This window comes from Gallinula chloropus (genome assembly GCF_964237585.1).
Source record: "Gallinula chloropus genome assembly, chromosome: 15".
Lineage (NCBI taxonomy): Eukaryota > Metazoa > Chordata > Aves > Gruiformes > Rallidae > Gallinula > Gallinula chloropus.
Window position 1 is genome coordinate 6,570,554 of NC_140100.1, and position 26,133 is coordinate 6,596,686.

Below are 26,133 nucleotides of genomic sequence, written 5' to 3' on the forward strand. Positions count from 1 at the left end.
CCAAGCAGGGCATAGCAATTCAGCAGTCTGTGGCTCAGGAGCATACTGCGGCATAGGGAAGACACAAACACAGTGACTACAGGACCTCCAACTCACCTGTGGAAGACAAGGTGTTAAAGTTAAGAAGGGGGTAAAATTAGTACAGTAAGTGATCTCAATTTTTGGCAGGAGTCATCAGCAATGATGTCATGGGCTCTACCTTACAACATAACACAGCCCTTGTTACACTCCAGAGTTGTAAGACTTGTGTGCTTAGCAGACTTGTGTTGCTGTGTTTACCCCTAACTCAGCTGTGGGGTCCATGCCAAGCTCCAAGTATGTTATCAGGAATGTTAACAGCTTTAGTCTGGAAGGAGCAGACATCTGACAGCTCCTGGGCGGTTCCGTTTGCCAACAAAGCTCACTGAGCTTTTATTTACTTTGAGACCTGTATTTTACTGGGCAGTTACGAGTTCCACATCACAGCCAGTAGCACTTGAAGTTAAAAAAGAAATTAATAATTCCAGCCCATGGAATTTAGTTGTCAGCCAGAGCTCAACATCAAGAGACTAAGCAAGATTTCAGCTCAACAGTGGTTTGCTTTGAACGTGCTGGGTTCTGAAGAGGACACCACAAGCCACCCCAGACAGCTACTTGGGACAGTCAAGGGTTTCTGGTGAATAAACAAGCCTGATCCCTTCCCTCCCACATGAGAACACCTTTCCATACACAGGCTCACAGCCGCCTCACTGACACAGAGAGCTCTCTTGGCAGGGACTGCCACTGTCTTCTGCACTTCTGGAGGAATGGGAAGCTCACCAGCCCACACAGGGCTTTGGGGACAGAGACCACTGCCTGCTATTGCCAGCGAGAAGACTTGGTAACTCCATCAAATCCTAGAGCACACAGCTGTCCAGCTGTGGTGGGGAGTTCACACCTAGTCTGAGTCATCAGTAGCTGTCCTCCTCTCAAGACCTGCAGTTTCCTTCTCTGCTTTTAGTTCTTTGCAAGCAGTCACTGGAGGGGAAGGAAGCGACTCCCACTGACACACAAAAGGCAAAGCAGGCTCGTTTTGGCAAAGGAAAGTGACACTCACCAAGTCCTTTGCTAATCACTTGCTCACTAACTGTTATCCAAGACTTAAGAGAAGGCACATTACAACCCTAAAAATAGTCTGCAGCACTGCTCAGCCTTGGAAAGCCCTAGTCAGGGTCAGGGCAGTTAAGGATTTATTCCAAAAGTGCCAAAGAGGCAACCAGTTCTTGGAGTGTACTGCAAGAGGTACTCTGATGAAAAGGGACTATAAGAGAAGGAAAAAAAGAAAGAATAAAAAGAGAAAAAACACTGTTGTCCCACAGGAGAGAACCCAGAAGAAAATTAACTTTTCAAAAATCATTCATATGTACATCAGTATCTGGGGGAAAAACCCAAACAAGCCTTTGTCACTATCAGAGCAGTACACTCAGCCACAGACTGGGGAGAAGCAGGAGCAGAGCTACACCTTCCAGCTGAAAACCTTGAGGCTGTTTGAAGAGCAGAACTGCCATACTCTACAGGGACTTTCATCCAGCCTGACAGAATCCTTGCTTTGAAAAATTTAAAAAAGTATATAAAAAAAAGTTATTGCTACTCTGCCAAGGAAATAAGACAATCTACAGGAGAGAGAGAAAGTGCATTCCAAGTCTTCCCTAAAAAACCCCCAAGTTTCTCAGCCACTATGGGCTACAGACACCCAAGTACTAAAAAGGGGCACAAACAAGTCTCTAGCAAGTCTCCATCCTAGCCATCTTCCTGCAGGAATTTCTTTCCTTCCCTGTAAAGGCACTTTCTATATTCTATATCCTTATGCAGGGAAACACTTGCAGTTTTCCATCCCAACAAACAGAACAGTCCCACAAATACACAACATTCAGAAGGAATTTTAATTAACAAAATGGTCCAGGGAAGGGGAGGGAGAACCCCCCCCCCAAAAAAAAAATAACCAGGCCATTGCATTTGGAAGGTTGCATGTCAGTCACTAGGTATGCCTGCAAGCCCATGCACAGGAAACCATTTGGACCTTTGTCAGTGCAGAACTAGTCTCAGCTTCCAGAACCACTTCTCTACTCCTTCCTTATATAAGCTAAATATTATATACATATGTAAAAAAAATACAAACTTGAGTTTGTTATAAAGTGGCTTCTCTCTCTCCCCCTCCTATGCTTGCTTGGCACATGAACGCATGCAAAGCTAGTAGGCTCTGAGGGCTGCACAAACAGCAGGTTTTGGCAACAAAAAAATAAACACAGCTAAAGTAGATAAGCAAGATTAAAAGCCACTGAATTGAAAACCATATATTTTTCCAATTGTATAGAATTAGAACTACAGCTACGACTTAAAACTGTAAGAGTCTGTCATCCTCTCTCCCAACTCATGTCAAAGTTCATAGCAGCATAACACGAGATTCCTCAAGAAACATCAAGCCAGTGTTCTCTGCTTCAGGAGTGAGTTCACAGGTCAAGGTTCAGTCTGTCCGAAGGATCATGGGGGGATGCTCACTGTCTTCATCCAATCTAAGTGAGTTGGTTTCATCTTCCAGGCAAGCTCCACCCACAGCACCCAGGTCATCTGTATAGGCTGCAGAGAAAGGAAGGAGCAGTTGGGGGATCAGCAGCACAAACTAAGGTTGGAATTGAAGGATTAGAGCCCAACAGCCAGATGTTGCTTGCAAGGTTCACTGACACCCTACACTGACATCCAACTCTTCATCTTGACCATGAGTCTGAGCCACAAGCAGTTTATGATTCAACTACTACAAAATTCAACTACTCTGTGCATGTGCAACACACTGGTGCTTTGGCCAGGCAGATGTTTTCCTTAAATTAAGATTGTTAGTTGTAAAACTGAGATGTTTCTCTTCATCTCCACCCATGTGTTACAGCTGCAACTGCAGTACTGATGCTCTACCTGCAGACTGTCCTTCCTCTGCAGCTGAAGCAGCCAGTGACCCAAGTGCCATCAAAGATGGTGAATGCTGTGCTCAGAGCTGTGGCATTTCAACCAAATTCTCATCCTCTCAATTTAATGGAGCAGCCAATCAGGCTAAAAGGTCACTGCTCCCATAAAGGAATGACAGGAGCAGTTATCAATCTTGTTAAAAAAAACCCAACAGGCCATAATTAAGATGCTTTGCATGAGGTCTGGGTGCAGAACTTTGGGATGAAAGAATTGTGTTAGGGCACCTCAAGAACCATCTGGCAAGCACTGCAGACATCAGTACAGTAACCAGCCACAGCTGGAGACAAAGTTCTACCCAGAAAGCAGCAAAGACAACTGACCCATCGACAGGAGGCTTCACAGGTGCTCCTTCCCTACCGCTCACCACTGCGTCACATCACCCCACAGTTAGGAAAAGCTCAGTGCTGGAGCAGATGAGCTCACACAGCCATCTAGAAAGGAAGCGATAGGCAGAGGTGCTCCCTGCCCCATTTCCAGCCTCCTCCTTACCATGCCTTGTGGGTGAGGAAGGCACATATGTACCTTTAGTCACAGCAGCACTGTACGTCTGCGCTACCAGCGGCCGGTCGTGGGATGCAGACTCCAGAATTTCGTTGGCTGGCTCCATACTGCCATCCAGCCTACCAAGCAGAGAGAAGTTAGTTGGAGAGGTGATCTACCTGCACGTAATTCAGCTTCAGTTGACTGCTACAGAAGAATTTCTCATTAGACATGCAAGAATCATACATGCAACAGGAGGAGTTTGGTCCTTCTGTTCCAGAAGGCATCTGACAAGACTTCAATTACTGATTGTCTGTTGAGCTCTGTCCACAAGAGGCAGTTGCTTCACAGGCATAAACTAGAAAACCCTCTAGTGAAGGTGTTAGAGTATTTCAGAGATGAAGAACTTGACAAAAACTCCCCTACAAGACTTCACTTCACCTACAAGTGAAACTAGATGCCAGAAGTAGTATGTTTTTTAATGAGTATTACAGATTGACCAAAGCTGTGGGTCTGAATTACCCCTGTGAGCTATGAGCTTTAAGTCTATGGTTGATCATGTAAGTAATCTGACTCCATTACCTTCGCTATTCCTGCCAAGCCTTATAAAACGAAGTAACAATGCCTCATCATATTTTCCTGAAGGGTTCTACAGTCCTGGCACTGAACATCAGTGGGCTGGCCTCTCTGCCAGAAGCTTAATAAGGACACCAGGAGAGAGAAGGCAGAAAATTTCATAGGCCAGGTTCCCCTCTGAAGTCAGAGTAACATCTCTCTCTCATCTCTGTAACCACTTCATTTATTGATGAAGAGGATGGTGTCAGTCGTTTCAAGTTCTCCCTTAAGTAACTCAACTCAAACTGCCAAGTAAGAGGAAAAAGGATCATAGAGCTCACAGCGATTGATCCTTCACTGCAACCAGACAGTGTTGGGTTTCTGCTGGTGAAGCGCTGCTCCCTGTAGTAGATACCAGGAAGCAAAGCGCAGGGGAATTCTTAAGTTACTCGTTCATGTCAGAGGTCTGGGTAAGATTAAAGGAGTGAGCTGTTCTAAGTTAGACTGTTGCAGAACGGAGCAAAGTTTAAGAACAAACTGGACTTGGTTAAAAAATAAGATACACCAGTCCCCAGCCAGTGTCAACTTACTTGTGCTGCTTCATTAGCGTGCACTCCCCTCCTTCCTGGGGGTCCAGGTTGTACATGTAGAGATACCCATCGGCAGCTCCCACCAATAAACGGGGGATCTTCTGAATTCTAGAAAGGTTTAGGGGAGAACAACAGATTCATTAGAACTTAGGTTTTGTATCAGCATACTCTCCTCCCCTCCCATGATTTTAAGCCATTATTTTCCACAGTCTAGCTTCTAGACAGAGAATGCTGTTAACAGTTAGAGCACCTAAGAATGAACTGTGCATAGAAAAAGGCATAATGACATTTTGGGGCTAACTGGATGCCACAGGAATCAAAATCCCATCCTGTTACCAAGCTTTGTACCACCCCAGAGAAATATTCCAATGGCAAGTATTTACTTATTTCAGAAATGTTACATGGCCAAATTATTGCTTAAATGCTGCTCTGAGATCAGAGGAGATGGAGCACAGACATGAAGTCAATTTAGCACAAGAACTATAAAACCCCCACAAAACAAGTTCACTACCACTCAGCTTATTGCTTTGGTGGCTGTGCCAAGTGGGACCTGCCTTTGGTGAAGACAGAATAAAGATTAGTTAGTCCTCAAAATTAACTTTAATGAATGCTATTCTGTTTTAGAGACAAGAATAACATGAACTTGGTTTCAAAGACTTCTTTAATGGTTAGTCTGAATTGCCTAATTTTGCAATTCACTAACACAACATGCAGTATCACTCCCCCCAGCACTCATGGAAGCAAACATCCCAAGCCCATGGGTTTGGTCTCAATGTTTTTCTTTCAAAATTAAAAGACATCATTAAACAACACTTAGAAGTAGGCTATTCTCATCCAAATACTACACCTATCTGTGCTCCCTTCACAGGACTGAGAGGTGTTAGCTCTAACTTGGAGGTTATCACTGTGTACTACCCATACTGCTGGAGAGGTGTAAGGTACTGGAAATATGCCTTAATAATTGCCAACAGAACCGTCCCCCCTCTTTTTCCTCTCACCTAACCAAACCTCATTCCTAGCACACTATATCACCACCACCGGCTCAGGCTTCCAAGGACCTAAGGACTATTTAACGAGCCACCCAAAAGATATCAGGAGGGACATCAGGAGCCATTCACACATCAGGAGAGCATTCCACTATCAGGAGAGACATCAGGAGCCATTCACACATCGGACATTCGGTCATGCACCCCCAAAGCACTCCCACAAGCCAGGTGGAAGCTTGAGGATGACTACAAAAAGAGAGCACTGGCCATGGAAAGGAGTCAATCACGATGGAGGAAGGAGAAACGAAGACATGGAGGGATGAACCAGGGAACGCTCTCCCCTTCTATCCATAGGACCCAGAGACACTGAAGAATACTCTGCCATTGGACAGACTGCTTAGCCTTGCGGTGGTAGATATAGCCCCCCTGTTTCCTCTTTCCTTGCTCTTCCTCTTTACCACTCTCTCTCTCTTTTCCACCCCTTTTCTCTTCTTTCCCCCATCTCCCTGCACATTTGTTGTGGGACAAATAAAGCAACCTTAACCTTGTCTCCATTTCGAGTCTTAATTCTGTTCTCCAGAAACTGAACTGAGAACTCATCACGATAAAACACCCGACAACGGGACGTCACTCAGGGGTTCAGCCCAGCCGCCCCCAGACACCCAGAGCGATCTGAGGTTTGGTTGGAACACAAGGGGGTTTAATCTCTGCCAAACTAAGTCTTGGCCAGGTTGTGGATCGTGACAGGAGGTTATGTGCTAGCTCAGCCTCTCCAGAGCTCAGCACAGTCCCCAGTGGGGTGCTGAGGGCAGGCTGGGTTTCTCTACTCACGTGGCAAGCGCACAGATGTTTTTGTGCCCACAGAAGGGCAGGCGGACTGTAGCAAAGGCTCTACCCTGGTTGAACATCTCTGTTACTTGAGAGGGCAGATAGCTTGTAGAGGCCATCAGCACTTTTCCAAAGTAACCTGTCCAGGTTGTAGGCTCTTCCTGAGGTCTACAAGGCAGAAGGAAGAAAAAAAACGATCAGCTTTGCCTTCTTCACATTAGAAAGGTGCATAAACACCTGGAAACATCTTTTTTAAAGATACTAATCAGCTACTTGCTTCTCTTCTGACATAGCTAACACCCTTGAGAACTCTAATGCACTTAATTTATGCCACAGGGCACAGTGTGCCCCACAATACTCTCAGTGTGTTATTTAAGCATGTTTCATTGGAAACTGATACCTCTGCTTATAAAACTGCATTTCATAAGGCTCGTTATGCAAGCACAAGGTCTACTGGAGAGCACTACGTGTCAAGACTTATTGCAAGTGTTTATCACTAACATTGTTTCCAACAACTTCTACAGAAACCCAAGAAAGACTGTCCTCTCAAATCATAAATAGGAACACTTTATAGCCTGGTGCCTTTTAAAGCCCTGTAGGCATCTGGAAGGCATTGCTAAGACAGCTCGTCCCATATGGATGTCAGAGGAGGCGAAACTGAAACACGTATGTAACTGAAATCACTGAACTGCTCTGCCAAGGATGGCCAATGTCTCTTTGGCAGAAACACCTCTCCTGTTCACCAGGAGGACATGCAGCTCAGCTGCAGTTGCTGATTCACAAATGACTTATGCCCTTTACTGATGCATTCAAAAGAAGTCTGACTACACTTTGGAGAACTCATTTCGTGGAGTACAATTGATTTTCAAGCCTTTTCTCTGAAAAATTTAAGGCACCTCTGAAACCTACTTTTCTTTCACAGTCTCAAGTTTGAAGATATGCACTGTCTCTGTGTTACTGGATGCAGACAGAAACATGCCATCCATGCTGAAAGCCAATGAACAGATGCTCACACACCTAGGGGAAAAAGGAAAAACAGTGAAGCATTGTTTTTGATGCCCTTACAGCACCAATGATGTAAGAAGAAACCTAGTGTTAGCTAAGTAGAATGGGCTTAAACGAGAATATCACCTCATTTTGGTAGGCAGGAGCCTTTCTGCACATTCAGCTCTAAGGAGCTGTGTAATGTTCACACACACTGTACTGAGCTGGGGAGAACTGTGTCTGCATGCTAGACCCACCTGCTCTTCTCCTGTCAGCAACTGCAGGTGAATCACAACTGCACCAAAGTATTTGGCTTAATTAATAATTACAAAGATTTTTCAAATCAGAAGGAAAAGCCTTTCCATAACAAGCATTCTAATTCTCCAATATCTTCTTAAAGCATTTCAAGAGCAAGATCCCCATTAACAATGTTCAACTCTGATGTATAACAGATATGGGGGGTGAGTAACAATCCGAACTCAGTCCTACCTCTGTATCAAGTACAGTAGAGCTACAGTGAGTACTGCCACACACCACAGTAACATTTCACAACAGCCAGTGATCACAGCACTAGCAGGATTTAGAAAGAGAGCAAGAGTATTAGATCTACTGCCTCCAAGTACTGTAAGAATATTCTGTATCTTACAGAAGGTGACCCACTTTAAACAGTTTCCCTCACCAATAAATTTTTAAAAGGCAAGAGGGAGCACAATTCTGACAGGATTGATTTGTAGAACAGTCAAGTCCAAAAGAGTGAAATTGGAAGACATTCAAGCTGAAACTGTTACAAGAGTACAGGCAGGGATGAATAAAGATGAAAATAAGCAAAAATCCACTCAGTTGCAGAACATACTGGAGACCTACTGTAAGGAATAAGCTTCAGATAATTAACCCAATTGAACTTTACCTCTTCACTCCCCTCCGGAATTCAAAGAGTTTCTGCCCCTCTGGAATGGAAAACACTCTTATTACTGTCCCCTGTAAAGAAGAAAAGAAGGCATCTTTCATTTCAAGTTTGTTCAGTGTGTATTAGCTCTAATGAGCAGGGTACAGTGACAAGCAGCAAACCATTCTGCTGTTCATTTACTGCTGCAGTTGTGCAACACACCAGGATGAAATATTCATGGAGCTTGGTGATAGGATGTGTTTGAAGCATAGTGAAACAAGAGGTGGGAGCTGTGCATCAACAAGCTACACATCAAGAACAGCCCTTATCAGATCTGATGAGAGTGACCACCAGACAAGTACAAGTACAGTCACCTAGATGTAGCTGTGCCTTTATCCGATGCAATCAGTTACACCTTGCTATTCTAACCTTATTACTCAAGGAGAAGAGGCTCCAGACTTTCAGATTTATACAATAAAGATAGACAATTTGTCACCACATGCCAAAGACTGACAAGACACTTTGACACTCCTCTATCTGACTTGGTCTTATTTTCATTAAGATGACAGCATCAAAAGACAAACAATTTCTAACAAGCATCCTTCAATAAAGGAAGAAACACTCAGAGGATTGCCCTGATTACAGCCAGATTAAAATGTGTTTGTTTAAACAACATTATTATCCAACATTACACAGCACAGAAATTGTGTTGAATATTCTTAGCCATTATAATTGTAGAGCCTTCTTTTTTGGCACTTGTATGTGGAACTGTGTGTGCTTAAGCTTACTGAAATGGCTTGGAAGCAAATGTCATTTTTATTGCTGTCAGGAAGTCAATAAAAAGCCACCTTACCTTCTCTGACGCAGTGGCAAGTTTTGTACCACTTGCATCAAAAGCCAAAGCAGCCAAGGGACTGTCATGAGCTGGGATCATATTGGCAGCTCTCTGCAGGAGTGAATCAATAAGACAGAACCTTAGTAGAGTCCAGGTTAAGAGCTACATGTTTGCAGCTTAAGCCTGCATATTTAAGAGCATTGAAGGCAATCATGGGTCTTACTTTAAGGACAACAGCTTAAATATTTGTTTCAGTAACTGCTAAGTACATAAAATTATCACTGAAGCATGTGGTTAGAGAGCACAAACAGCAGAGGGACACTTACAGTCAAACTGAAGTTACTTTACTTTGTTCCACCCGTTTGCCTAACTGTAACTCTTTTACAGACATTCTGTGAAGCTTTGCCATAAAAGATCTGAAAACTGATGTGGAGGAACCTAACTGAGCATCTAGTAATTCCTCTCTGAGGAAGTCACTTCCAAAACCTACCTCTTTAGAAGTGGAAGCAGCATTCACAAAGATCCTTACCAGATTGATGGTGTCAAAGACTTGTACTTCTCCAATAGTTGCACTTCCTGGGTAGGCCAGATAGCAGTTATCATTGTTTATTGATAAAGCACACAACCCTAGAAGGGACAGAGGAACAGAATCACAAAGATGCAAACTCCAAGACTTACACAGCAGAGCTTTGTGATGCTATGTTTGAATATTAAAGGTAACTCAAGTTATCCTCACAAGGCATCAACAGAAACAGAACAAGGATGAGTAACCCCAGAGTCAACCTGTAACTTCTGTTCAACAGTTTAACATGTTGAAGTTTAATAGAAAGTAGAAAAGGGTGAATACCAACAGGGCTACTGTAACTATCAAGCAGTAGAATTTCCCATGTCTGCCATGACTCCTACAACATTAACATGACAAAGCCTCTGGGTATACTATGTTCTGGCAAAGTCCACTTTGTATCTGGACTACTTCTTTCTAGCATTTCAGCACATCCACTCTGAGAGACTAAAATACCAGGACGCTGCAGTTTAAGGCAGTGCCTGTCAAAAACCTTACCTGAATAAAACGGCTAGAGAAGTGGAGAGCCAGTCACTCATGTATTTAACTGTTACTCCTATTTGAAAGTGAAATTAACAGTGCTACAGTTCCCTGTAGGAAACATCATACATTGACACCACATGCACACTTCAGTTACACCAGCTTTTAGCAGCACACTTACCTGCAGGATTGGGAGGTGTCTCCCTGATTGTATGCAATACCTTCATGTCTCGTATGTTGTGTATATAAAGAGACTCTTCCAGACATACTATCAGCCTCTGGACATGGGAAAGAGGACAAAATACTAAGATCAAACTGGAGCTCATATTACCTTTTTCTTTTTAGGTTTGATTAATTATCCAAAATGCAGCATATGTACCTTTCAATAGAGAAAAGGCTGTACCCACCTGATGGGAAGAAACAAGAGTCTGATAGAAGATAGACAAGACACACCCCTTGAGAGGCTTCAACTGTGCAATACTACACTCAGTCACTTGAACTGACCAGTGTGCTTGACTTCTCTCAGCCACATCAGCACAAATTGATTTAAATTAAAACAATTTACATTATAGTTTAAGTCAGCAAGGCAGCAACCTTCATTTAAAGCTATTTAACTCTTATTCTGTACCTACCCTTATGCATTTCCCTGCCTCAAGAGGCCAATTCACATGTAGAAATTATTTTCTGCTTTGGCTAAACAGAAAAGCACATAAAACTTTTTAACCATTTATAGAGCCTATTACTGAATCATTTGTGAGGTTTTGGTTTTTTTAAACCTTTAAGTTTTTCAACATCTCATGACACTTTTGCAGACTACATCTGGGTGGCTAACAAGAGGTTACTCATTTAATGCTACTCAGCTATGCCAGAAGGCAAATTTGCCACTCTTTCTCTTATGGCTTTAAACAGGAATTCAACCCTCCCACACCTGATTTTGGGGATGGGAACAGACATTAAAGAGATTTTCTCCTTTGGATGCCACTGTCTCTACTTTGCATGAGCTGGCTGAAGACAGGTAGGTCTGTACTTGCCAAAGAGCCTATTAATGAGTTATTAATTCAGGAAAAAAAAAGTTGCAGACACTTAACTAAAATTTTAACCAGTTAAATGATTCTTTTAAAAATTAATATTTTTTTTAAGGAATTCAGCAAACTGGATGAAGCCCATAAAAATTCAATAGATAATAACCAAGTTGAGGCCTGTGCAGAAATTGCCAGTGTCACATACTTTCACAGTTAAGACATGGGATGATTCACACCAGAAGGGACCTCAGGAGGTCACTAGTCCAACATCCTGCTCAAAGCATGCCCAGCTTATTCTGGGCACTTTCCTAAGTAAATACATAAACACAGAACCAAGAATACTTAACCAAATCAGAGTACTGAGATTCCATAAGGAAGCTACAGTTGGAAAAGTAGAAGTTAACTTCTGTCTCTAAAGGAAAAGACACCAATCAGCAGAGGACGTGCTAGAATAAGATCTGTAACCCCTTCCTATAATTTCACCTAGTCAGAATTACTACTCACCTGTCTATTGAGTTTGACAGCCAAGATGGTGTTGGAGTAACTGTAGTTGCAAATCTCTGTCCCCTTCTTAAAGTGACAAACTTTCAGCTTGCGTGGAGCTTTAAGGCTAACTATGGCCACCAGACTACTGGAGAAGAGTCTCTCCACAATGCACACATCTTCTGTGTCAGCTGAGAGGGAAGGAGGGGAAAACACAGAGGCAGATTTCAGGGAAGAGGAATGCTGCACATCAACAGGAAATACCATCTAAGAAAACAGAGTCTAACACCACAGAAGTTACGCCACAACAGCTCACACTCAAGGTGTGGTAAGTCTTTAAAGCAGATTATCTACACAGTAAATGCTGATTTACAAAGAGTTTCCCCCCTCCCAGGTGTAAAGCCACATGACACCTCAGAACAGAGTATCTACTTCCCATGCTGCCCAAGATCCATGAGGAAAATATAATTGCTAAAGATACAAAAAGCAGCACAGCAAATGATCAAGTGTCAGAATCCTACAGTCTTCTCTTACCTCTGCAGAAATCCAGGAAAACAAAGGGGGGGTTCCAGGTGGGGTTAATGTGTGTGTGTGTTGTTCTTAAAGCCATCCTATGCATAGAAGGGGTTTTACTGACCAGAAAACCTGGAGTTTCTACACACCTCTCCAAGAGGAAAGGTTGTTGTACTCAAACAGCATTACTTTTGTGCTACTATGGAATCACTGGGGGGCAAAGGAGGAACACAAGTCACCACTCAAAATGTGGGGAAGACAGCAGGAGGGAGGAGAGCCCAAGGTCTCTGGCAAAGCAGCACTTGAGAGCATTTGATTATGGCACAGCACTGAACCAAGCTGGTGGGAGTTTGAGTCCCACCACCAGTTACCCTGGCATGTCTGCTTCTCCCTTTCCATCCCCTGAAGCTCCCCTCCAAAAGCCCCAGAGACACAGTGGACAGAGTTTTTCACAGCAGGAGAAAGCTGGAGAGAGTTTTACCACTCTACAGCTCTCCCACAGCTACTGGCTACATCTGCCCTTCCATTACAAAGCTGAAGCAAGACAAGCTACTTGAGGCTTTGGCCTTGGTCCATCTGAACAACCAAACTTTTCAGAAGTCAGTATCTGGATTAGCTCAATGCTTAACACATTGCAAACCATAAAACTGTCAGGGGGGAGAGAAGAAAAAACCAGCAGCTTCTTTCTGAAGGCTTCTGTTTTGGCCAAGAGACACATTTTAAATAACTGGCACTGTTCTCATCACCAATGACAGAAATTCCCTGAAAAAGAAGTTCTGCCCAACATTCTCAGCATATGACAATGTCATCACTGTGTGGCATGTCTGCTTTGTAAGTGCTTCTTCTGGGCAGCTATTTCAAGAAAAAGAACAGAAAATATTTAATGTTCTACAACCTTTTGAGAGAGAGCAAGAGAGAAATAGCCTCCTTATGGAGGGGAAGGGGGTTTAGACTAGGCATCTTCAGTATGCTATGCAACTGAATTGACTTTTATCTAAATCTCGTATTTAATATGGTACTTTTCCAGAGAAGACAAAACAGCTCACAGAGGCTTTGAAAATTCAATTTCCTCACTTTTGCAGCAGGGATAATGCATTTCAGCAATGACTTTGTTTTCAAGGAATTGTTCTCCATTTTCCTGATGCCACACACAAAGAAATTTAAAAAAAAAAACCCCTTCAATAAAACTATGCATTAGATTTTCAAATGCAAAGGTCCACGTTCCTGAAATCAGACTATTAGCATAAAAGATTCTCAAATACTTTACAGTCCAGGTTACCAGCTTTCCATCTAAGCCTGGAGTCCTTTGTAGAGGGCATCCTTTCACATGAGACAGAAGACCAGCACAGAGGCTCAAAAACCACAGTGAGAAAGCTCCTGGGCAAGCACAACTGCTTTTCCCATTCAGGGGCAGCTGTGTTAAGAAAGCTTCTGAGGTTTGTTACTCTCCCAGGCAAGCAGGGGAACTGGCATTTTGGAAGAGGAACAGCAGCAGACATTCACATGGAAGAAGTGCTGTCCTATGCTGCACTGAAGGGAAACCTAGGCAGCAGGGAAGGCACACATGAAGAGCACTATCAAGAACTAGGCAGTCACAGACAGAAGAAACCCCCCCCACCTTTCAGCAAGGGAAACATTTCAAAGGTGCAGACAGTTTTTCAGTCTCACTGAATCTACTATAATAGAGAAAGATACCTTTAGAGAAAGGCTTTGTGATGGGCTTTTAAATAAATTCACTTGAAAAATACAGGATGAGCCACTGTTCCTTTGTCCTCCCCAAACAGGAAGGTGATAAAATCTCTTCACAGCTGCCAACTCCTGTGTGCTTCTAGTGAGCAACCACTCTGGTAGAGCACTAGGCTACACTGCACATCCCATACCCAGCTTACCTGGATTAATCATACATTTAGAAGCACTAAATCCTACAGCAATGCTGCTGCAGGCTTTTACACTAGTTTTTTTTTTCCCCTTTCCATGAGCAATCATCACCAGAAACTCAGATTCAAAGTGCAGTAAGAACAAAAAGAACTGCAAAATTGTTTAAGTATCAGCAGTGAAGGGAGAACAAACAAATACATAACAAGATTACAGTTTCATAAACAGAAGCATGTAGCATCCCAGACAAGAGCTGGTTAGAACCAGTCAGATTATGATCAGCTATGCTTTTATTCCATTTCTAGTCCAAGAACATGAAGCCTGTTACAAGCATTCATTAAGCCTGAAAGCACCCTCCAATCTCATACTGATTTTTACAGGGGATCAACTGAGCAGGGAGTTTGGGGATTTGTACAGAGCCACTGCAGAAGTCAGTGATGGGAGTAAAAAAGAAAAACTCCCCTTCTTTTTGGTCATTCTCTCAAACACAAGAGAGCTGGGCCATATTCTGAAGTTCAGTTTACATCCCTACACAAGAACTGGCAGCTCAATCTTGCAGAAGAGAGGGAAAGGTCCTTAAAAGTGCTCACTCACCAAAAAAAAGGTCTGTAGACTCACTGAAACTAAACTGGGGGGTGGGAGGCACATGTGCAGGAGACCTCAAGGCACCTTTCTTTGCAGAAAGAAGGTATCCAAGACATGGGAAGCCCTCCACCCTCCTATCAGGTTTTAAATGGGCTTGTTTTGCAAGGCCAAGGCCAAAAATCATTTAACTGTATACAAAAAATAAAGATTTCAAACACTGAGATCTGCTGCAGACTCTGCATGCAGAGGTCAAGACATGCTGGCTTACACAGGTTAAACAATCAAGTTTTCTACTAAACATTACCCCACATTCCCTGCTCTGTATTTACAGACTTATCACTCATTAAAGAAAACCTACAGTATCAAAGAGGTTAAGCCAATACAGGCATCCCAAACCAGTTTGTAGACAAGAACCAGAAGACTCTGAAGGCAGAACTGCCATGAACAGATCTAAATTCTAACCTCAGCTGTTGTTCTGTCAGTTTACTGCAAGACTTTGAGCAAGGCACCTTATCCAATCTGTATTTTTCTTTCAAGGACTACCTAGAAGCAGCAGTCCTGCAAAGGTCAGTTCAGTGTCCCCCAGTTTGTTTATTCAGTGTCTTGTGTAACAGGAATCATCTTCTCTGAGTCTCCTGGAGTGATACCAGGCCAGACACTATAAGTGCCTAACATACTGCAGAGGTCAGGTACCCAAACTCAACAGCAGAAAATGGAATTCAACCCACTGATTAACCAGTACAACCTGACCATGACTCAAAGAGGCAACAGAATTTAACCTGACCACAGGTGCCCAGTTTGAACCTCACAATGACTCCCCTCCACTGACTGGACAGAATCATGTTGTCACCTCAGACAATAGGTGAGCTGAATCACACACCATTTTCAAACTTAAAATGCCACAGGGTCAGGTCACTTAGGGAATGGAGTCTGAAGACAACTCTGTTATGCAGCATGATACACCATGATCCTACTATGAACGCTGACATCATAACTATTGGTACCATCTGTTCACATGGAATTTATAAGAAAGCAAGGATACTCATGCAGAGTGTTTATAGTTTACTTATAGGCTTCCCCTTTTTTGAGGTGCTAAGACACTGCTGGAAACAGACCATTTCATCTCATAGCCTCCTCAACTGCGATCAGTCCTGAGAAGTTATGGGAATACAGACTACTCACCCTTTTGGATGAGGAAATCTGCAGCTATCATGTTAAAAAAAGTATTTTTCTAACAGCAAAAACTACAATTAAAGACAAAGATAATCAAGGCTTTGTGGATATTTTTTTTTATTTTTAAAACTTGATAACAATGTATCACTGGTTTCCTGCTCCAACAGCCAATGTAAAGACCCAGAAGAGACTCTCTCACACCAGTAATTGTTTTTCCAATGTTCAGCTACTATATAAGCTGGCTCTTGGACATAAAATTAGAGAAGTAAAGAGTTCTTCTCATAACTATTACCAAATTTCACAACACATCAGCTAAATTTAAAATACAGAACACTGATACATAGTTTTACCCTGCCAGCAATCAACTGTTTCCTATTTGTGTGCTATTACATCATACACTTAAGGTTCCTCCCACATCAATTTCAAATCACCTGTGAAAGAGTGAAATGTATCTTATTCTTCTCAAATTAAGCCAACTGAGGGATAAAAAAAGAAAAAAAAGAGAAGATACTCACTGCATTCATAGATCTGCTCTAATTTGTCCACAGAAGAAAGAGAGAAGAATTTGTAGCCTGATTTACTGCCAACTGCAAGGGATCTGAAAAAGAAACAAACCAGTCAGGAACACAAACTACATGAGCTGTGAATTACCCTCAGACAGACTCTTACCCTATTCTACAAGCCCAGTTGGGTCAGCTGGGTAAGGGAAGCAATAAAAAGCCACAACTGAAACCAAGAGCTTCATCCACCCTGAAAAGGCCAAAGAGCTTCAGAATGACCCCAGGTGTAGAATCCTGCTTCGTGTTTTATCAGAGTTCCCAGCTTGATGTGAGCATACTGCCCAATCCATGCTGGTGATTTCCCCACCCAAACCCAAAGTTTTGGTGGGGGGCAAAGATGAAGACTTGAATGATGTTATGCAAACCAATGACATCATTGCCTCATCATCAGAAGTGACCTTCAAGGCCCTTTAAACCAGGATTTTCTGGGGATTTTTTGCTCTTTATACTGTAACCTTCCTGAGCCACCCCAAAAGAGATTGCTTATGAAAAAAAAAGGAATTAAAGCCTGCCAACTCTATATTTCTCTGTTTTTATTTGAGGGTATTCTAGCACCTCCAAAGAACATTGTTAGGTCTCAGCCTTACAAATACTCACGCTGAATCTTTGATCAGAAGCACCCTCTTAAAAGTGCTAGTCACTGATGTTAAACAGATTTTAACAATAGTAGAACACTAAAAAAAACTGACTACAAACCCTTCTTTCCTCCATTACTCAATTTTCACACTTAGCTCACAGCCCATTTAATTGCTTTTCCAGTCAGAGTCAAAGACAGGTCTTAAATTTTAAGTTAGAAAAGCCTTTAGGCTTGTCCTGCAGGTCTTTACACATCAAGGCAGCAGACAATGGCACATTTTTATTTTCCCCTCCCCACGTGGGAGATGATTTTATGCCACAGAAAAAGAAAATTAACAGTCAATACAGTTGTGGAGGAGTGTTTTAGTCTGCTTATAATTCTCATATTTCTTACTGCCAGAATACATGGAGAAAAACTAATTAAATTCCAATAAAATGTATTTGGATCTGCCAAACTGTGGCGAGTCATTCAATACAAGGCTCAACTGCAACCCTGCCAGTCAGCCTGCCAAAATGTCCTTCTGAACTCAGCAAGATGATTCTCTATAATTCAGATGTTCTAACAGTTAGTTCTGTATTTGGAATAATAATACAGATTCCTAGATTTCTTGATCTTTCTGTATTTTTCTCCCACGGCTCCAAAGCAAGCCCCCTTTAAACTTCAACGTACCCAGAAAGTTAAAATTTACCCCTGAAATTAAGAGCTCAAGCTAGAAAATAAAAATCTGTATGACAGTATTTTTCTCCAGTAAAGAAAGCCATACCACTGACACAGTTTGGCTAAGAAATTCTATTTGAAAACATTTAAAGAGTCAAACTAAAATATGCACCACGCAGGAGAGAGAAGTAACCCTTCCCTGATTCAATAACCAAGATATATTAAAAAACCCTATTAGGCTTTGAGACAGAGAAGCAACTATAAAACAAAATTTTGATGCTGCTCCTCTAAGTCATCTTAGAAACACTGAATTTAATTTTTCTTCAGACAAAAATCGGTATGTTCAGCAGATTATGTCTGATTGTCACCAAAGATCCTTCAGTGTTTTTCCTCAACTACTTTTGTACAACACAGAAAATCCAAACTCTGTGAAAAAATTTGAAGCTAATGTGGGGAAAAAAATAACTAACAAGTTAAATTTTTCTTAGATTATCTACTGCTTCCTTCAAAAGAAAGTTTAACAAAGAATGACATTGAAACTGTCACTTTACAAAGGTAAACAAGCACTCAACTGAGGTAAAAGTAAGTGGCCACAAGACTCCTTTGCCATATAAACCATCCAGGAAAGATAGAGGATGATTTCCTCACGGAGAATTCCACAGAGCAGCTATCTGTGAGTGTATTACTAGGCAGAATTGATGCCTTCATTGTACTTACAACTTTAAATAGAGAATATTGCTGGCTCACTGCTTTGCTGCCAGCATCACTGAAACCAGTAAGAGCAGCGTTTTTCTCGTCCTACCGAGCACCTACACCTCATTTAAATAAGCTTCAGACAATGGCAAAAAGCAAGTTGTACACATGATAAAAATCATTTGATTGATCAGAAGCTAAAACGAAGCAGCACAGAACGGACCTTTCCACCCACAGCAGCTGCTTTTTGTTATTTCTTTCAGGGATCAAGGTGATAAAGTCAGAACTGATTTGTTTAGACAGGACAGTTGGAGTTGGTATAATTAAACCTGTTTCAGTATACAAGCACAACTGCAAAACAAGCCTTTTTCTTCTAGAACAGCATTCTTGGCTTTAAAGGGTTTAGGTTTGTTTGGGTTTTTGTTGGGTGGTTCCCCCCCCCCCCCTTTAATGTACTCTCAAATTACTTCTTATGAAACTACTGGAAAAAGGCTTTTTATATGTAATAAGAGAACTTGCTAGGCTGAGTTATACCAGCATAATCATAATGATTTAAATCCCTCATCTTCCCCCGCACCGATATTACACTTAAGCCCTTAAGACACCTGATAGCTATCTAAATGAACAAATCCCACAAAACAAGCATCTCACCAAAATTACCTCACCTCCAAAAAAATGTGCAACCATATGGGGAAGAAATATGATCAATAAGCCATTCAGCTACTGCTCAAATAGACGGTGGCCAACAAGAAGATACTGTAGTTTATCAGAAGCCCCTTTTACAATGTGGGTGTTATGCTTTATTATCACCAATTTTCAGAAGCTGATGAGGGACTGAAATTGAAAATAAAAATCAATATCCAAAAAATTGCCTTTTTTTCTTCTAACATTATGCTACACACAGGGGTTTTTTTTTTAGCTTTATTATGTGTAGTCTCTATTACCCACCTTAGATTGTAGACTTTGAGCTATTTCGTCATCAAGGTTGTCTCCTCAGTACAAAATTGCCAATACAGCTGTGATTTATGAAACTGTGTTTACCCACTTTTTTTCCCCCCCAAAGATAATACTGTACTCTGATCCAAGACTACATAAATCTTGAAAGTATTTTCAAGAGTGGCTGTCATAAATAATTAAAACTACCCTCATCAAGTGAGCAGTGTCGGGAGATGTTTCACACGCTGGTTCCAAGATGCTGACACTCACTGTAAGTGCACTCACCCAGAGTGGGAAATCAGCTGGTTCAATCTCTCTGGCTCTTTAGAAACAAGTTTTTTCAGATGGCTTAGAAGCACACAGGTTTTATTTTGCTTCTTTAATATACATAGAGAAGGAAGAAAACCTGTTTTTCCCCTTCCTGTATCATAGAGGCCCTTAACTATTTATCAGAAACATTCTGCATTAATCAGAAAGATGCTACTATGGGCAGCGCTCTCAGATTAAAATCAATAGCAGCTGCAGTATAAACAGGACTCCAGAAGTCGTTACTATTTTAAATAGCTGGTTAATTACACCTACTTTCATTACGATACAGTCTTACTATACTAATGCTCCACCTCACTTCAAAATGTAAGTAAATTTCCAAGGACAAACCCTCTTGTGAACAAAGACTTGTGATGAAGAGGGAGAAAATAATAATAGAAAAAAAATATCAATGAAGTGACATAAGAAAAGAATCACTAGCCAACTGACTTTGCTTCATTTCCCCCTCCCAAAAGTCAGCTGAAACCAAAGTCTTAACATCTTACAGACATGCCTTAATAGAAAGATCAAGAAAGCAATTATTTGGGACAAGAGCTAGATACAGAAACTCACACGTTCAACAGATCGGTCAGCAACACCCTGACAAGCCACAGGAGATTTACCCATTGTTCTATTATTAAAAGAAAACCAATGCAAAGTTAAAGCTGCTGCAGCAAAAGGAGACCACACTTGCTCATCACTTAATATGCAGCAATGGGCTGGGACAGCAGAGAGTTGTTCATAATTCATGTAAACATCCCTTCTCTCAGGCCAAATCCCTGTCTGAGCTGTCAGGCACAGAGGTACTGTTCCTCTGGTCCAGATTCATCAGGTGAGCCCACCTCAGCTGCCATCTCTGCTACCACAACAGCCACGTGCCATACAAGGGCTTCTCTTGGCCATCTTCCCCACCCACAAGACCTAAGTGACTGCTCTTCCCTTCTCATTTTATTTTGCTTCATTTTGGTTTAGCTTTAAAGCCTTCTTGGAACAAAGAGCAACCTTGTCCCAAGGATCAGAGGTGAATGATGCCTGAAGCTAGAAGCAAAGCCAGGAGGGAAGGCTCAGCACCTAGCCCTTGTTCCTATCACCACCACAAGCAGCTTACTCCAGAGATTCAAACAGCACGTAGCAAAGGAACCAGAATACAACTTCTACAACATGAAGCACGTTACACAACTTCAGAAGTATCAGCATTTGCTCAGAACATACAATGAAACGGATTTGTTTGAGGGGGGAGGGCAGAATTCAGTCAGAAAGAACAGACACACCGACTGATACCTGCCACAAGTAACCCCATGCATTAATGAAAGCAGAGAATAAAGATGACCTTGCAAATGAGGTGCTTTCACTAGAAGGGCAAACACAGGGCTTCCTTTTGTCCTGTCCTCAGGACCCTGTTTTCAAAACTACAGCAACTATTTTGTTCACAAGTATTTTTTTTTTAAAAGGCAACTAAATCTCCTCTACTGCCTGTTGACTTGCATCCTTTTCACAATCTATTTCAAGTTTTTCCAAAGACATTTCTCTGGAAATATTTGTATAACAATTTAAAGACTTAAAATTTTACCTATTTTAAAGATACATACAAGCTTTGAGGTCTTGGGAGTCATGCTTGGCTTAAAGGTACAAAATTCTATTATATTACACATTTCTCTTATGAGTTTTAAAGGTTGAATGAGCTTGGGAGGTGAGTACAACTTTTCATAAGTTATGTGTGCTCAGTTTTAGTAGTTCTCCCAGAAATAACCCAAACAGCACTCAGGTTGTGTTTTAACAGTACTTCTTGCTGAATATCTATCATTAAAGACTTCCAGCTGCTAAAACATACCCAGCACCATGTTTAACCATGATACCTGAATTCTGATCAGTTACTTCACTTCCATCTGTGAGCTGGAGCTTCTGCCTGTCACAGAATGCCAGTCATGCTGAGTTGTGCAATGACTGATTCACTGGGGAAGAGGGCTAGGTCCAAAACAAGCAGACTAACATCTCCTGAAAACCACCTTCTCCATGCTTTTACTTAATGAAAACACACTATATCAAAGGGAAGCCACAAACCAACCGCTTCTGCTGCATTATAGGTGGAGTGTTTTCAGGCAAAGCTCCAGTCCCAGCCAATAATTCAAAACTCTCATGTAAATAAAGCTCAGGGCAGGGTGGAATAAAGAGGCAAGGGAACACTTGCCATAGTGTAGGTACTACTCCATGAGAAAATGTCACTACATAAAGCATCCATCAATTAATATTACAAAAAGAGAGTTAAGTTTAGGAAAAACAAACTCCTAACAGGAAGATAGAAGGCATCTGCCTAAGTGGCAACAACTGGGAAAAGCAACTTCTGTGTTGACAACATTATTCTACCTACCAGCAATCCCTTTTCCCAAGACTAAAAGCCACCAAGAAGCTCATCTCCTTCCTATGGGAGATAATTAATTACCAACCCTTCGTAGAGCCTAGGAAAAGTTAGCTTAACACCTATTTTAAGCAGCAACAAGTACCATCTTTTCCTAATACAAAGCAATAGGCTCTGCTGCCTAGGTGAGCAAGACTCATACAAGCATGAGTGGAACTGTCATGCTGTTAAGCTGCAGGTAAAAGCTTTAAGTGTAACAACAGTGCACCCATGTCATTTATTCTCTAGTTTTGTCTGTCAGCATTTTTTTTTCATTACTGAAGCACACCTTGGGAGCTCTACTCACTTGAAGGCATAAACAAAGCTTATCTTTCATATACTGGCTGAAAAAATATGCATTTGTTTACCTTGCCTGTCTGGAGAAGGACTCCAGTTACTTGTAATATAAGTTGAAAATGAATAAGCTCTCTGAGGCCCAGCATGGAAAGTGTAATTTCTTCCTAACATGTTCTTTTCAGCTCTTCTCATGGTGATAGGCTAGACATATAAAATATTACACTAATAAGCCCAGACAGATGACTTCTTGTTTCTATATGAAAAGAAGAAACTAAGAGATCATGGGTGGGGGGGAAACTAAAAATGAAATCAAGCAAACTGCAGTTTAAAGAACTGACACAACCCCTAAATCCTACTCAGTTTAACAACTAGTATGCAACTGGTTATGTGGGTCACTTACCACATCAGACAAGTGGTTTAGTAAGAAGGTGCTCACAAAGATGTCTGCAAGACTTGTTTTATACTTACTACACTTTTCTTCAGTGGTTTTGAAGAAATCTCTTCAAGACACTACTGGAAAGAAGGGATATTTATTCCACATCATCCAACCATCTCCTTTTTCTCAAAGTAAGTGGCCTCTCAAATTATTACCATAATTTGAAGACAAAAATACAAACAGGAGCCTTTTATATTTATGCAGCTTCTATGATGAGTATCTGAAAAATAGTACAGTATTCTATAAAGAATCTGAAAAATATTCCAAAAGGATATGGAAAAACCTAATACCCCAAGACAGTGAATTGCAAGGACATATGGGCCAGGTCACACCACCAAAATGGTCATCAGTGAATTTCAGGGTGCTTTATATATAATATTAAAAAAATATATATATATCTAACTGCACAATATGCATTAAAATTCTGAATGCCCCCCCCCCCCCCAATCAGCTACAGCACAGAAATTAAAGAAAATTAATGTTTAAAAAAAATGAAGTGGGGGAAAAATAGTGAAGCCTACACAGTTGAGGAAAGAAATAGTTAGCCAATTGTCCCTTCCCTGCTCCCCAAACTCCAAATTAAAAAGGAATCATGCTTTACTCTTCCTTGGAGAAAGAGTTCAAGGCGTACAAGCTGAAGAAGACCCAGATAAGCTTCTATCACTTTTGCTTTCTCTTCTGTCTTGGGTTTGCTCTCAATTGCAGCACTCAGCTCTCTTGTTAAAAAGAAATTTGAGGGGTTTTGTCACAACTCAGTGATCTTTAAATACACAGAGCTCTCCACAAAGCTACAGGGCACCTGAAAATAGGCAGCTGCTTTAAGGACAAATAGCAAAGCTTTTAGATCACCACATTGGACAGAGCAGTTTAACTTCAAAAACTTCTTTAATGACCTTTATAAACTGCCAAAGACAGAGGTGACAGATTTCCTAATTATTATGACTTGTTTTATCTAGTAATAGGAAAAAAATGGATGGTATCTCAGCAAAACACAGGCATGTTTTATACACACCAAAAGGGTCAGCTCCATGCAGCACTCAATGAAAAAACACAGAAGGCAGTTGCAAAAGTCTCTGGCTCAAATCAATACCCAGATAATCATTTACTTAAAAACACAGAGAAGGCTATTGCTTCCCCTCCCATCATTTATCCTCAGTTATTTTCTGTTAAAGTCTATTCATCCCCATCCCCAAGGAAGCCTACAAAAGCAAGCAGGACTTCCTTCTACAACGTGACCTTTCTCCTCAGTAAATCATCTTCTCACCTTCACTATCCCCACGTGCTACAATACCCACTGAAGGCAGCCAAAGATATTGGTCCTTGCAAATGGACAATTAAAACACATGTGGATTATGCTCTGTGATGCCAATCTGACATCATTTCCTCTTACTCACTTCCTAAAACAAAACTCCTCCTTTCTCAAGCTCTTTCGGTTATCACCCCCCAGTTTCAGCCCTTAGTTACTTAAAGATAGTTGAATCCTTCTTGAAGGGACCTTTAGTGTTCCAATTCCACCTGCAAGGGACTTCTTAAATTGAAAATGATTGTTCTTTAATACCTCATATAAAAACAAATGCACAGTCGTTAGCCCACACTGCAACACGTTGAGGTTATCTGACACTTTCTAGAATGGAAAAGCAAATAAGTGCTATTTCAAGGACTACAAGGCCTCCTTTTTCCAAACCAAACCAAGCATGGGCTCATAAACCCACATTTAAGCCTAAGGCATACTGCTTCAACACAGAAAGCAGGTTAAAATTAAAAAGCTGTATGAAAAGGTAACTAACAAGCTTTCAGATGAAATCTCTGCAACTTCTGGAAAACTTGGATCTTCATGTTAACTCAGTCTCTGGTTGGGTATCATCAAGAAGCAGAAGCAGCCCTCCTTGCCCTTCCCAAAGCAACAGGGAGCAGTGCCTCACAGTAACAAGAAGGAAAAGCACACAATGTGGGGGAAGGAGAAGGCAATATGCTGCAACCCCAGCTGAAGGAGCCCATTAGTTCTCGGCTGGGGTCCAGCTCTGGGATCCCCAGGACAAGACAGACATAGACCTGTTGGAGCAAGTTCAGAGGAGGCCACAAAGGTGATCCAAGGGCTGGAGCACCTCTGCTATGGAGACAGGCTGGGAGAGTTGAGCTGGTTCAGCCTGAAGAAGGTTTCAAGGAGACCTTACAGCACCTTCCAGTACCTAAAGGAGCTACAGAACAGCTGGAGGCCTGTTTACGAGGGCAGGGAGTGACAGGACAAGGGGTAACAGCCTTAAGGATGGGAGGCTTAGATTAGGTATTAGGAACAAAAGCAAGGGTGCTGAGGCCCTGGCACAGGGTGCCCAGAGAAGCTGTGGATGCTCCGTTCCTGGCAGGGTTCAAGGTCAGGTTGGACGGGGCTTTGGGCACCCTGGGCTAGTGGAGGGTGCCCATGGCAAGGGGGCATCTTTAAGGCACCCCCAACCCTTCCGTGATGGTTCTACCCCGCACATCCCTACGAGAGCAGCCTCGCACCCCGCAGCTCCACACGCCAACGGGAGGGGGGCGGGCTTAGGATGTTCCCCCCTCACTACAGGGACAAGGGGCTCCCCGTCCCCACCCGCGGACGCGAGGGCAGAGGCACCGCGGGGCCTCGTCCCACGGGAAGCGGCGACACCGGGGCGAGGAGCGGAGCCCCACCACGCCCCCCCTCCCCTCCCCTCCCCCCCGGGCGGCCAGGGCCTCCTCAGGGCCCCTCAGCCGGCGCCCCCCCCCCCCGCGGCCGCAGCCCCCTCGGGCGCCCCCTCCCCGCGGCCAGGCCCCCCCGGCCGGGCCGAGCTCCCCCTCAGGCCGGGCGCCGCCCCCTTACGTGTTGTCCTGGTTGAAGTTGGCGAAGAGCAGATGGCCGCTGCCGGCGTCGCCGCTCTGACTAGCCAAGTTCATGGCGGGACGGCCCTCGCCACCCCCGTCCGGCGGGGGGGAGGGAGGGGGGGGGGAAACGCCTCCAGCTGGCAGCGCGCCTCAGCCCCGGCGGCTCCGGCCCCCGCCGCACGCCCGCGGCCTCCTCATCCCCGCCGGCCCCTTGTTTACGCTGCGGGCGGCGGAGCGACCCCGCGCCTGCGCTGCTCCGCCCCGCCCCCGTCCTCCTCCCGGCCACCGTCCCGCCGCCGCGCACGCGCCCGCCCCGCGGGGTGGGGAGGAGCCGCGCACGCGCGCGGGGCGAGGGCGCCGACCCGGGTTGGGGCGAAGGCGGCGGCCGCGGGCAGAGCTGAGCGGGGCCCATGGGGGTCGGCGGTGGGGTGGGAGGGGTCTGCTCAGAGCCGCGGCTCTCGGCCAGCCCTGTCCCTGCCGTCTCCAGCCTCGAACGCGACGGCCGCTGTCCCGTCCCCGCCCTGGCGGCTCTGCAGTTCCGCTCCGTACCGCGGGAGGGCCCCAGGGCTCAGCAGATGGGGCCGCCCGCTGCTGGGCACAGCCTGGGGCGGGCAGCCCGCAGCCG

General features: G+C 43.2%; 1 protein-coding gene across 2 annotated transcripts; it reads right to left on the reverse strand.

Moving 5' to 3' along the window:
• Positions 1-1,882: 1,882 nt before the first annotated feature.
• Positions 1,883-25,764, reverse strand: WIPI2 (WD repeat domain, phosphoinositide interacting 2). Of its 2 annotated transcripts, none has more exons than XM_084271197.1 (12): positions 25,507-25,764; positions 16,329-16,411; positions 11,689-11,858; positions 10,344-10,440; positions 9,650-9,747; positions 9,139-9,231; positions 8,307-8,377; positions 7,325-7,432; positions 6,419-6,583; positions 4,602-4,709; positions 3,499-3,596; positions 1,883-2,595 (listed from the first exon to the last, which is right to left on the reverse strand). In XM_084271197.1, the coding sequence occupies exons 1-12, from the start codon at positions 25,578-25,580 to the stop codon at positions 2,483-2,485; spliced, it is 1,278 nt and encodes a 425-aa protein (XP_084127323.1). In that variant the 5' UTR covers positions 25,581-25,764; the 3' UTR covers positions 1,883-2,482. The 2 variants fall into 2 exon arrangements, with proteins under 2 accessions (XP_084127323.1, XP_084127322.1); XM_084271196.1 differs by having other exon boundaries at positions 3,466-3,596.
• Positions 25,765-26,133: the final 369 nt, after the last annotated feature.